The sequence below is a fragment of the Pelodiscus sinensis genome, chromosome 1 (assembly GCF_049634645.1).
Source record: "Pelodiscus sinensis isolate JC-2024 chromosome 1, ASM4963464v1, whole genome shotgun sequence".
Classification (NCBI taxonomy): domain Eukaryota; kingdom Metazoa; phylum Chordata; order Testudines; family Trionychidae; genus Pelodiscus; species Pelodiscus sinensis.
Genome location: NC_134711.1, coordinates 182,816,440 through 182,830,051, shown reverse-complemented (window position 1 = coordinate 182,830,051; position 13,612 = coordinate 182,816,440). Strand labels below are relative to the sequence as shown.

The following is a 13,612-nucleotide window of genomic DNA, read 5'->3' as shown; positions in this document are numbered from 1 at the left end:
GCAGACACTTCACCATGAAAAACGAATGGGAATTGCACGGGGGAGTCCTCCACACAATTTTCCAATGCTGGGGAATTTCCCTAGTAGACCTTTTCGCAACCCATCACAACAAAAAGTGCCGCAGGTATTGCTCCAGGGCGGGACTTGGCCCGGGCTCTCTAGGGGACGCATTCCTTATCAACTGGAATGGACCTCTCCTATATGCCTTCCCTCCTATACCCCTCATTCCGAAGGTTCTACAGAAAGTGAGGTAAGATGGGGCCACAATTATATTGATAGCTCCAGCTTTGGGCGCGTCAACACTAGTTCCCCTTCCTCCATCGCCTGTCATTACGCAAACCATTCCAGCTTCCAGCCCTTCCGAACTTCCTCACACAGAACCAGGGCACTCTACGACACCCCCAGATTCACACCATGAGACTCACAGCATAGTTCCTAACTAGCTAAACCCCTCCGAATCCTTATGCTCGGCACCAGTCAAGCACATTCTCATCCATAGCAGATGGCAAACAACTAGAAATACTTACCTCTCCAAGTGGCGCAGGTTCATCTCCTGATGCATCACAAAGCAACAATTTCTGGAATCTACTTCCCTTCCGATTATCCTTGATTACTTATGACACCTGAAACAGACAGGTCTTTCATTAGCATCTCTCAGCGTCCATATGGCGGCTATTTCCGCATTCAGATGACCGATCGACAGAACCTCAGTCTTCACCCATCCTACCACAAAGAGATTTATCAAGGGCCTTGCAAATATAAGCCCAACGCATCATCCCACCCCACCGGTCTGGAATTTGGATGTCGTCCTCGAAGCCCTAATGGTTCCACCATTTGAACCACTTGCTACCACCCACAGTGGCACGCCCGCGGGGACATCATCTCGAAGAACGACAGTTACACCAAGGTGAATAACTTCGCTTTTCTATCACTTTGGACCAGTGTGTTTGAGAAATAATGAGTTGCAGATACTTCCATGAACTAAAGTCCTACCCTATCCCTGTTTTATCTAATCCATTTTGAGTGACCCTATCATACCAAAGCTGGTGGTATGGCAATTTTTACATCTCCCGGGCATAGGAACAATATAAATTGTTCCCTTAAAAGAGATTTTTAGGATGATGCTCCAGAAACACACTGGAATGATGGGAAACAGAGGTCAGAGCCATCCTCAATCTCACAATGGATGAAGAAAAGAAGATGTCAAATGAATACTCTACCTTCATCGTAGAATCCTAGTCTCAAAGGGACTTACTTCCTTCAGTAGTGTTTGTCTAGTTGCGCATTCCCTGTAGGGTCATGTAAACTTAGACTGAAATTTGTACAGCTTATTACTAGTATCAAATACAATGTTCAGCCTGTTTTCTGCCTTGAGGCATCACCAGATGCTCATGGTGGTAATAGCAAGCCTTAGTTCTCAGGGCACTTAACCTGAATCCTTTCTGGGTAATAGCTTGATCAGAGCTCCAACCCAACCAGCAGTACATAGTGCCACAGACACAATGCTGGATCTACTTCAAACACATTCTTTCATGAATAATTACCAGGAAAATTCCTTGATTCCTTCCATAAAGATAGTTTGTAGCAGAGATTGCTAGACAGATTCTAGGAAATCTGGAGTATTTCTTGGTAAAATGCACAAGGCCAACCATAACTCAGTGCCTCCAATTAATGGGCCTTCAGATTTCATGTGTAAGATTCACCCCATGGGCAGGATCTTGTATCGGGTTGTCTCCAGGCTTTTTCTTGAAAGTATGGAACCGTTCATTAGAACACATGCAAAGTTAGATATTGGTTCCAATACAGTTAAATGCTTTAACTGTTTTTCCTTCTTTTCTGTAGCTTTGATAAAATTTTAAAAGGATGAATTGTATTTAAAACTGGACAGTGCTTGGGTTATGTAAACAACATTGACTTATTTGTAGATGGAAAAAATGGGCCCATTAATACAACTTGCCTTGTAGGAGATCGTCAAATCATTGTTACATGTGAAGCCAAAGAACCCCACAGAAGAGCTGCAGCACGCGTTGGCTCTTCGAGGAGTACTAAAGATCTATATCAAGTACACAGAATTGACAAGAATATTTGCCTCTTTGTTCATCTGCTTTCATCTAAAATGCTAAGAACTCAGGGTATCCAAACTATGCCTGGCAAGACAGAATCAAAGCACACACCCCAAGATCTGTGGTGGCTTATGGAGAAGGGGATATGACCAGCACAGATTGTGCTGCAGCTTGGAACTGCCTCTGGAAACAGGAGGTGAATAGGCCTTAAGTATCAGAATTGTGGGAGATGTTGCTAGCAGAAAGGAAATGATGGAGTAAAAGATTTACCAGTCCTCAGAACAGAAGGACTTTCTGAAGTCCTATCAGATTATACTTCATTTAACATCAAATGGTCCCTTTGACTGGGAAAACAATATAAATAATAGTGCCCACAAATGCCACAGAATCTGTCACTCACATCGTCTCAAGGAATAAATGAGCTTTATAGCACATTATAAAGATTTAAAAAATCCAAGTCTTGTCAAATCAAGGAGGAAATTATGTCAAGGACTTCTCACTGAGAATGCTCTGCCTGGCGTTTCTTTAAAAATAGCTAACAGTGAATTTAAGCAACTTGGCAGAGTGCAGCGGCACACAAGGTTCTGTGCCCAAACCATTTACAGCTTCATAGATTAAAAACACCACTTCAGATTCCACTGAGAAATTAATGAAGAGCAAGTGCAGATGTCTGAGTAGTTGTATAAGCTCCCTGCCTGAAGCACTGCTTAATAAGTAGATAGGTGTGTTCCACACCAATGTAAATTTCCTAATTACTGTAAAACTCTATCTGGAACATATTAATGAAAAGATTAATACACTAAAACAAAGCTGAATAAGACATTGGACACCTTTGGCAGTGTCCCGTGGGAACATTTATGAGAGACTTTGGAATGCTTTACTGATGAAGAGTGCAGGGATCTCTGTCTAGCAATATCTTCAGGGGAAAAAAATCATAGCTATATCAGTATTTTATTTATCTTTGAGGTGTTTCCCATAATTCAGCAAGTTGTTTTTAATCACCAACTTGGACTGAAACAGCATTTGCTATGTTTTTCTGACTGGGAATTATTTATTTTGTTTTGGGACAGAGGTGCCTATTTTTACTACACTTTGGAATATAGAATTATTTATTCTCTGGATGTATGTTTCACAATTAGCTTCTAAGTACTTTAAGTACATCACTAAATAAAATTTCTATTGAAGAAATCTTTATTTGTGTGTTGTGAGAAGAACCTAGTCTTCTCTGATGGCCATTTGAAAAGATAAGCTTTGTAAAAGATCAAAATTCAGATACTAAAATTTTCCTTTTGTACTTGGTATTTTTAATATGCACAGAGTTTAAGACCATTTCCAGCTGTTCTGTCTATGCCTATATTCTTCATATGAACAATTACATCATATAAGAATTATGCAGAAAGGATTTTTTGAGTAGTTAATTCTTTGAAAAGCAGGATTTTGATTATTTCATTGTGAAAAGAAGAAATCACAATACATAACTTCTATGCCTGGAGTCAATATGAATAGGGAAAAACATACGTAGATCCTTTTATTTTATAAGCTATTTTTTTTCTGTATTCTAGGCGATATTGATGACTATAGTACTGAAGTGGAAGACATTTTTCCTCAACATCTACAGCCAGGTACAAGTTCTGGTCTTGGAACTTCGCCAGGCTCTTCACCTCGTTCCAGTCCCTGCCAGTCACCCACGTTGTCAGATGGACCACTACCCACCCTTCCAATAAGACCAAGTCGAGCACCTACAAGAACTCCTGGACCACCTATCTCCTCACAGAGTATGTATCTTATTATGTAAGTCAGACGACTATATCTCATTCTAGTTACCTACAATTTGACCTTGAAGAATACAGTAAATGTTAAACTAGCTAATGGGTGTTTTATTGGGGTTCTGTGTTATTTTAGGTCAAATTGTGGTGTGACTAAAATAAGTAAAATAATCTGTTTCACACCTCCAGAGAATAACCTTGTGACATAACACTTTAATATAATTCTCATTTATTTTAACCCCACTGATGCGATGCATCTTATTCCAGTGACACTTTAAAAAACATTGCCACAAAAATTCGTTTTTAAACACTTGGTTTGTGTCATTGTAATAGGGAGTAGTTTTACAGTGATTGTGCTTATCTGACAACTCACCTTCCATAATGCTTTTAAAATTTCCTTTTCTCAAAAGAAATAAGCAAATAAATAAAGCCTAGGTTGAAATAAGATGGAATATTTGATAAAATGTGGCTTATAGATATCCTTAAAGCTCCCAGAAAAATAATTAATGGTTAAACTTTTTGGTAGATATCATTCCTTATGAAACTGTGATGAGTAAATTAATTCTGTGTCATTTCTTCTTATTCTTGCTCCTCACAAACTTTGGTTACATAGCCACTGTAGCCTGAATTAACTCTCTGAAATCGATCACCGGCAGTTGATTTAACAGGTGTAGTTAAAACCTACCAAACTCTCCGTCAACCATGTTACTCTACCCTGGACAAATAGAATGAGGGAAGTTAACAGGAGTGTTTCTCTCGTCAACCCCCTGCAGTGTAGAGTCCACGATAAGTCTACATTGTTCACATAGCTGGAGTTGCATAGCTTAAGTTGACTTTTTCTTGTAGTGTAAATGTAGACTTTGATGCCATATGACAATGCAATACAACCACATTTGGTGTTGCTCACCAAAACCTCTATTTACAAAACAAACAAACAAACAAAAAAAACCCTTTTCAATAGAAAATCTTTAGCACTTTACTTGATTTTTATAAGATCATTAAATATAATGTTGTTTTTTCTTGATCAGGTTCTCCAGTTGATTTTCAACCAATTACTCAACAGAAGGAGTCTTCTCAGAGCTTGGAGCCTAAACGTGCTCCTCCCCCTCGCCCATTGGCTCCACCTACACGGCCTGCTCCACCACAAAGACCACCTCCACCATCAGGTAATGGAGTTTATATATACCATATGATGGACAATATTTTGATGTACAATTTTACTTAAGTCCATGATTTTTTTTCTTTTAGCCAGACGACTGTCTTTTTCTTCACAAAATATATTTGATCCATTTCACTAATTTTTTTTAAATGAGTTTTTTCAGTTACATTTTATATATCTCCGCTACTTATGATTACTTTGTAATATTCAGTTGTGCTAATTGGAGCTAGGAATATAGTCTTCCTATGGATGTCTGTATTTAACGTTTTCATTGTGACATTTTAATGTTTCTTAAAACTAATTCTTAGTCTGTCACTAATTAAATTCAGAAGTTGATATTCCACTTAACATTTGAGTAAGTATGATTGCATATATATGTTGATTTAATATAGAAACTAGATGTTTAGTGATCATATGTGAACAATGTAATAACTAACCAAAGTGACTCTTGATGTTTGTAACTTTCTCTTTTTTTTTTTTTTTTTTGTACTGACATTTTTTCTTTAATGCTGCGTATATTTCTTGTATACTATAAGGGGGTAGGAGTCCTGCAACTTCTAGAAAAGAATTTGGAGGTAATAATTTAATTGTGTTTTCAAACATGACTAACAAATAGCACAATTTCTGTGATCCTGCCTTGAGGGCGGGGGGCTGGACTCGATGACCTCTCGAGGTCCCTTCCAGTCCTATTATTCTATGATTCTATGATTCTATGATTAATATAACAGTAAATTTATCCTGAGAATATTTTTAATCTGATACTTCCCAAAGGTAGAAATTGACATGTTGTGGCATATATTCAATTTCTTAAAAATAAATCATTCTTTTAAAACCCAATATCCTTTTTTCTTTCTGAGAGCCCTTGAACTCTATCCTCTTACTGGAGTTACAGTTTAAACTTAGTGGTCAGGAAATTTGGGACAGTAGCTGCTTCTTCTTGATGAAAGGAGCATGAAAATATTTCTTCAACAGTTATTGCCTTGCTATAGCTATGTTAGTTAAAACTGATCTAGACCTTCAATTTAAACTTAGTTAATATGTACAATTTTTTAAATTAAAAGCTGTCTTCAGCTGGAGTTCCACTGCTTTTCTCTACATAACAAGCATTATAAAAAGCATTCAGGAAAGACAAAAGGAAAAACTATGTAGCACTTTAAAGACTAACAAGATGGTTTAATAGGTGATGAGCTTTCATGGGCCAGACCCACTTCCTCAGATCTGGGGAAGTGGGTCTGGCCCACGAAAGCTCATCACCTATGAAACCACTGCGTTAGTCTTTAAAGTGCTACATAGTTTTTCCTTTTGTTTTTGAAAGATCAGACTAACACAGCTACCTCTCTATTACCGTTCAAGAAAGGTATTTCTAAGTTCACCCACAATACCCTCTCTTGTGCTTTTAAGACAGAAAAAACAGTTTTACTTTTATATTTAAAAAAAAACGTAAAAAAATTAAATGGAAAATAAAAGGAATAGTTGTAAAAGTGAAATGTGTACAAATTGCATGAAAAATGTTTAAAGGACAACATAATAGTGTCTCAACTAACTGTATATCCCCAAATGGGGGGAGGGAATAAAAAGACCCAAAAGAGGTGGCTGAACAACACACTGGAAGAAGCAGTTAGTGAGACACATACACATACAACTTTTAAAAATTTGAAGTTACTTCTTACTGAGAAGAATAGAAAGGAACACACTCTCTGGCAAGTAAAGTGTAAAAAATATAATTAGGCAGGCCAAAAAAGAATTCAAAGAACAACTAGCAAAAGACACAAAAACGAACATCAAAATATTTTTAAGTACATCAGAAGCAGGAAGTCTGCCAAGCAATCATTGGGGCCACTGGATGATCGAGGAGCTAAAAGAGCACTCAAGGTACCAAAGCCATTGCAAAGAAGCTACATGAATTCTCTGCATTGATCGTCACTGCAGAGGGAGATTTCCAAGTCTGAACCTTTTTTTGGAGGATTGGGAACTGTCCTATTTGGTGTATCAGCAAAGAAGGCTTTGGTACAAATTAGTAAGTAAAACAGTAAGAAGTCACCAATACTAGATGGTATTCACCCTGAGTTCTTAAAGTACTCTGTTGCAATATTGCAGAGCTACTAGTTGTGGTATTTACCTTTTGCTTAAACCAGCCTCGGTACCAAATTACTGGCAAATAGCTGAAGTAATGTAGATTTTTTTAAAGGCTCCAGAAGCAATCCTGGTAGTTACATGCCAGTAAATCTAACTTCAGTACCAAGCAAATTAGTGGAAACTAGTAAATAATATCAGATCCCTAAAGAAACATATGTTGAGAGAAAGGTCAATATGATTTTTGTAAATGGAAATCATGCTTCACCAATCTTATAATTCTTTGAGGGTGTCAACAAGCATGTGGACAAGGGTGATCCAAAGTGTACTTGAACTTTCAGAAAGCTTTTGAAGTTCCTCTCATCTAAGACTATTAAGCCTTTGCTTAATAAGCATTCCTGGGTAAAAAGGAAGGTCTTCTGATAGATTCATGACTGGCTAACAGGAAACAAAGGGTAAGGATAAATGGCCTGTTTTCATAGTGGAGAGATGCAAATAGTGGAGTCCCCCATGGTTCTGTATTAGAATGTGTGCTGTTCAACATATTTATTATTGATCTGAAAAAAGGGGTAACAGTGAGATGGAAAAGTTTGCAAATGATTCAAAATTATTCAATATAATTAGGTCCAAAGCAGACAAATTAAAAAAACAACCCCTCACTAAATGGGGTGACTGGGCAACAAAATGGCAGATGGAATCAGTGTTGATAAATGCAGAGTAATCTAGTGAAAAATATGACTCCAGCTACATACATAAAATAATAGTGTCTAAATTTGCTGTTGCCACTCAAGAAAAAGATCTTGGAATCATTGTGGGTAGTTCTCTGAAAACATCTGCTCAATGTGCAGAGGCAGTCAAGAAGCTACCATAATGTTGGGAAACATTTGGAAAGAGGTAGATAAGATGGTAAATATCATAATGCCACTGTATAAATCCATGGTACATCAACCTTGAATACTGTGTGTAGTTCTGGGCACCCCATCTGAAAAAAAGATATATTGGAAAAGGTACAGAGAAGAACAGAAAAAATAGTTAGGATAGTCAAACAGCTTCCATCTGAGCAGAGATTAAAAAGACTGTGACCGTTCAACTTCGAAAAGAGACATCTAAGGGGGAGGGCATGACAGAGGTCTACAAAATAGTTATGTGGCTAAAGTGAACATGGAAGTGTTCTTTATTTCTTCATATAACATAAGAACTAGGGATCGCCCAATGAAATGAACAGGCAGCAAGTTTAAAACAAACAAACAAAAGTATTTCTTCACACAATGAATAGTCAATTTGTGGAGCTCATTGTTTAGAGGATGTGAGGGCCAAAACTATAACTGGGTTCATAAAAGAATTGGATAAGTTCATGGGCCATGGCCAAATAAGTATGATGGTCAGGGATGCAACTCTGCATGTCTTTAGCCTCTGACTCCCAGAAGCTGCCTCTGGGCAATGGGATTGATAACATGGTAACTGCTCTTTTCTATTATTTTCCTCTGAAGTGTCTGAGGCTGTGTCTGGACTACATCCCTCTTTCGACAGAGGGATGTAAATTAGACACTTCGAAATTGCAAATGGATTTAAATATCCTGCGCTTCATTTTCATAATCTTGTCATGGCGCTCTTTCGAAAAAGCGCCATTTCTAAAGTAAAATCGCAGTCTAGATGCGGTTCTGTGGAAAACGGCAGGTTTTTTCGAAAGATCCTGTAAACCTCATTTTTTGAGGAGTACAGGATCTTTCGAAAAAGCCTGCCGTTTTCGACAGAACCGCGTCTAGACTGCAGTTTTACTTTAGAAATGGCATGTTTTCAAAAGAGCACCATGACGCAATTATGCAAATGAAGCATGGGATATTTAAATCCCCGCTTCATTTGTAAATTCGAAGTGTCTAATTTACATCCTTCTGTTGAAAGAGGAATTTAGTCTTAGACACAGCCTATCACTAGCAACTGTCAGAAGACAGGATGCTTGCTGGGCTAAATAGACCCTTGGTCCTGAGACAATATGGGCTGTTCTTATGTTCTTATGATGATGACTATGCATATACAAGTATTCCTAATCTTGATTTCAGGTCCAGGTACAAAATAGCTAATTTAGAAGAGAATTCTTGGTATTCATATATGCATGAACATACCATATGTCAAACTCCTTTTTAAATTTCCCTGACTGTTACTTCCAGAAGAGATTTGTCAGTGAGAGTTAAACTTAACATGTACCAGTAGGCAAGAAAGTGCATGTTCCAGAAAAATAAAACTGGAAATTTTTGGAGAGTTCTGCAAAACAAGATAAATGTTGTATACAATACATAAGTTAACAATGTATGCTTTTTACTGTATCGAGCCAAAAATGTATAAAGCATTTCAATATTTTTGAGGGGGGAGAAGGAAACATGACAAGCCTTTTGAACTTCTGGGATATAGATGAACATTACAATAAATAATGGGAAAATAGATTATTTAGCATGTGCAGATGGTGAGAAGCATATTAAAATTTCATGTAGCTGTGCAATTGTCACATGCCTATAACCTATATATGCATGCACACAACTCTTGTGTGTGTTTACAGATATATTATCCATATTTATCTTTAAATGTAAACACAATCCATTTACTCAATTTCTTGAGTTTTAAATAGGTACAAGAAAGTATTTATGCTGCACCAAGCAAGTTGTCAAAATCCAATTTTGCCAGCATTTGGTAATGATCTGTAATTTAAGATGAACCATTTGAGGTTTAATTAAAATAATTACAATTTTAGAAAGCAACTAATGTTGCACTTTCTGCATCATCTTGCATGTTTAGTTTCTGTCCTATGTCATTGCCAACCACTTTTCTGTGCTGTGACGGAATCCTGTCTAGCCTTGCTCCAGTCTAAGCTGTGAAAACACTAGCGCCTTCCAATTAACATTACAAATTATTTGACTCTTATGTGACCAGTAAATAAAATTGTCATGACATCTTTCATTTCCCATCCTAGCCTTACATTCAGCTTATTCTTTACTTCCTTCATGCCTTTTGCCTTGCTGCTCCATATACTTGGAATAGGCATCTTCTGCATCTTCATTCCATCCCTTCGTACCTCTTCTATCAATTACTCCTTTCTGCTGCCATTACTAATTCCTTGACACCTCTCCTTGAACTGTTATCCTGTCTCATGTTGTTTCTTTCATTTTATTTACTTTGGAAGCTATTTAGATCTGATCTATATTTGTAATGCATGGTATAGATGATACTACATAACTTTAAAAATAAGTTGCAGCACATCATATACAATAAATATCAGATAGTGCTCAAAGACCTATGTAGTAAATACACTGGGGGTGAGTTAAGGATAGTTTTCATGTCCTCTTTAATTATAAATTGATGTACTGGTATGCATGAAAGTTAAACCCTTTTCATCAATTTGAACATAGACCTTTTATTTAATACTTTTCCCCATAAAATATTGGCTTTTAACTTTTATCTCAGACACTTCACCTTTTTTAGGGTCTGTGGCACTCCTTATGACCCTGTGCATTTGGAAGACTCCTAGTGAGACTCTAAACTTTCCCATATTGTAATCCTATCTTGTATCTGTTTTAGGAATAGGCTAGAACTCAGGAGTAGGGGGTTGTTTTTGTTTTCAGCTTTTGGATATTCTCATATAGCTTGGTGGCTCAAGCTGATTTTCATTGGATACCTTATAATCATAATATAATTCGTTTTCACTTTTTTTGGAGTTCAGGCATCAGTGCTGGAACTGGGAGTGTTGCTGCTCCCCCTGGCTTGAAGTAGTTTTCATCATGTATAGTTCGGTTCAAAGTTTCTCAGCAATCCCCTTAACAAATTGTTCCAGCACCTCTGAGTTCAGGATTAAGTTTACACATTTTGTAGTGCCATATGTATTTATGATTTAGAAACAAAGCAAGTCATTTTTTTTACAGAATATGAAGAAGAAAGTTAATGATTGTGACTTGTCAGCATTGTGTAATATTTTTTGTTTTAGCAATACCAAGTTCTATACAGAAAATATTTGTTTAACTGTATGAAGGACTAAAAGTTGTTGTTAGTGTAAAAACTGTTGTTAATATGGAGTTAGTTTACCTTAAAAGAAATACAAATAACTAAGGTAGGAGATACAGTTTATATACGCAAGCAACCTGTACTCCACCCGAGGTGATATCATGAAATAACCAAATAGTGAAAATCAGTGCATAATGTTTGTACTCTGAGATCAGGTTAAACTGGTTGGGAGACCCAGTCCATTTTCAGAAGGGTAGTCGTGTTAGTCTGTGTCAACAAAAACAACAAGGAGTCAGGTGGCACTTTAAAGACTAACAAATTTGTTAGTCTTTAAAGAGCACCAGATCACTTGTGGATACATTTCCTCCCCTCTCTCCCCCCCTTCTGTTGTGTCTCTGGGGGAGAGTTAAGGTTATTTTGATGAATTAAGACATGGCAAGCAGTTAGAAAACTGGTAATTCTTTCTGGAATTCTGTTCAAAACAAAAAGTATGCATCCTTTACTAAGAAGAATTTTTCAATAATGAAGAAAAATGACAAAAATGCTATTAATTAAAAAATGTCTTATAGTATACTAAATTTCTGAAAGGAGCATTTTGCAAGTAAAGCTTAATTTGAGTGAAAAATTTGAAAAGTTTCAGAAAATTCATTCAGTACACAAGAGTAAGTGCTGTACTTTGGAGAGGATATACTGTGTTCTTCAAATAATACAAAATGGTTACACTTAAGTGTGAAACTCGACTCAGCCTTCCCTATAGAATAGGGACTGGAGCCTCCATAATTTAGCTGTATCTGATATTGCTATGCTATGCTAGGAGTGCTCTCAGTGTTATTTCTGAAGTATATTGGGATTGCTACTGTACCTGTAGGCTCACACTGGGGGCAAGTATGTAATGAAGAGATTGTGGGGGCAGCCAGTCTGGTAACTGGAGTAGAACGAGATAGGGAGAATAATTTTCACACTGGATAAAATAGTTATTTAAGGAATATACTTAAATAAGCTTTAAAACTGACAACTCTCTGCAATGGACTAGAAGAAAGTGGACATTAACTAAGATGGCACTGGAATATTGTCCTTAATCAAAACAATAATTTGTTTATTATGAAAAATAAATACAACACATTTCAGCATTTTATCAATAGCAATTCATCCAGTATATACAAACCAATGGATTATACCTATCAGTTTCACTCCTTAAAATGGTTGTGTTCCTGGGAAAAAGGGCTCTGAAGGAAATGTGATTCACTAAAATAACTTCAGTCGCAAGGCCCTTTCTAAGACAGTCAAAGAAAATATCAAATGGCATTTTCACACACGCGCGCTGCTATAAAAAATATCAAGTGGTGCACAAACAACAATAAGCAGCGAAAAGTGATACTGTAATCCGAAAGACAGAATTTTTGTGGACCTTTTCACTACTGTTAAAATAGAAATCCTGGTGTAACCAGCACTATTGCCACCATAATATTGTTGTACCATGTTAGTCAGGTAGAATTAGTGGTGGAAGTTGAGATAATTTGATCCAGGTGTTCCCCACAGTATGATCTTTGAATTTTCAGTGTTTTAAAATCTGTGAATATATTGTATGCCACAACAAGTGTCAGGGGAATACTAGTTGTAAATTTGGAGTTTAGCTCAAAGGTTTTTCAGACACAACCTCTCAATGAGGACCTTGTTTTAATATTCAGATTGTTCTAAAGCTCACATGCATGGAGAGACTGTTTTGAAATTTTGTATTCCACAGTAGGTGCTGAGGTAAACATTGGGGCAAGAGGGAAAGAACACTCAAGTAGATGAATGAGTCAAATCATTCCTCTGCATGAGGAAAATTGTGCAGAATCCCTCCCGCTGCGCTAGGCTTTGAAGTAGAGTATGGAGCCTGGGACTTCCCTCCACTCTTCCTCTTTGTTGCCTCCAACTGGTAGATGTGTTCACACCCCATCAGTCACTGCTTACCATCTTCCCTTGCTAAAAATGTGGAGGGGAAAAGGGAAGGAAAAAATTGGTAGCTGAGTGGCTGTTAGGCGTTCCCAGGAAGCCTCTTTATGCTCCCCAATTATGTCCTCTCTACCACCACTCTGCCTCTACTAGCTGGCTCTGCTTAGCCTCCGTGTGGCCACAGAGATCTGCTGATGGAAGAAGACTATATAAGAATTAGGCAATAATATAATATTTACTCTGCACAAACCACTCTATAGATATTGTATGTTATCATCCCTTCCTTGGTTCATATCCTAAGGATTACCTCTGAAATATCACCAGCACTTGGATCTGTCTTGTAGTGCAGTGTTACGCACCACCAGACAGCTACAAATGCTCAATAGCAAGAGAATATTATGTCCTCTATTTTCACAATCCACAAAACTCAGAACAGAAACAAGAATCCCTCATGCCTTTGGACTCAGCCATACCTCTCCTCATATTTTAGTGGGAGCAGTAGGAACCAATTGCAAGATATAGTTGTCCTTAAAACAGGGCAGTTGATGTGCATGCAAATGAATGAAAGTATACAGTTTTGAAGGAAACCATATACTGGGTAAATAGCACATGCCGTTCTTCAT

General features: G+C 37.3%; 1 protein-coding gene across 12 annotated transcripts in view; it reads left to right on the top strand.

The window, feature by feature from the left end:
• Nucleotides 1-13,612, top strand: part of SYNJ1 (synaptojanin 1) — a 104,126-nt gene that overhangs the window by 68,554 nt on the left and 21,960 nt on the right. For all 12 annotated transcript variants that reach the window (XM_075910838.1, XM_075910881.1, XM_075910819.1 and 9 more), the window contains 2 exons: nucleotides 3,626-3,838; nucleotides 4,858-4,995. In XM_075910838.1, the coding sequence (XP_075766953.1) occupies nucleotides 3,626-3,838; nucleotides 4,858-4,995 (351 nt within the window). The remainder of the gene's footprint in view (nucleotides 1-3,625; nucleotides 3,839-4,857; nucleotides 4,996-13,612) is intronic.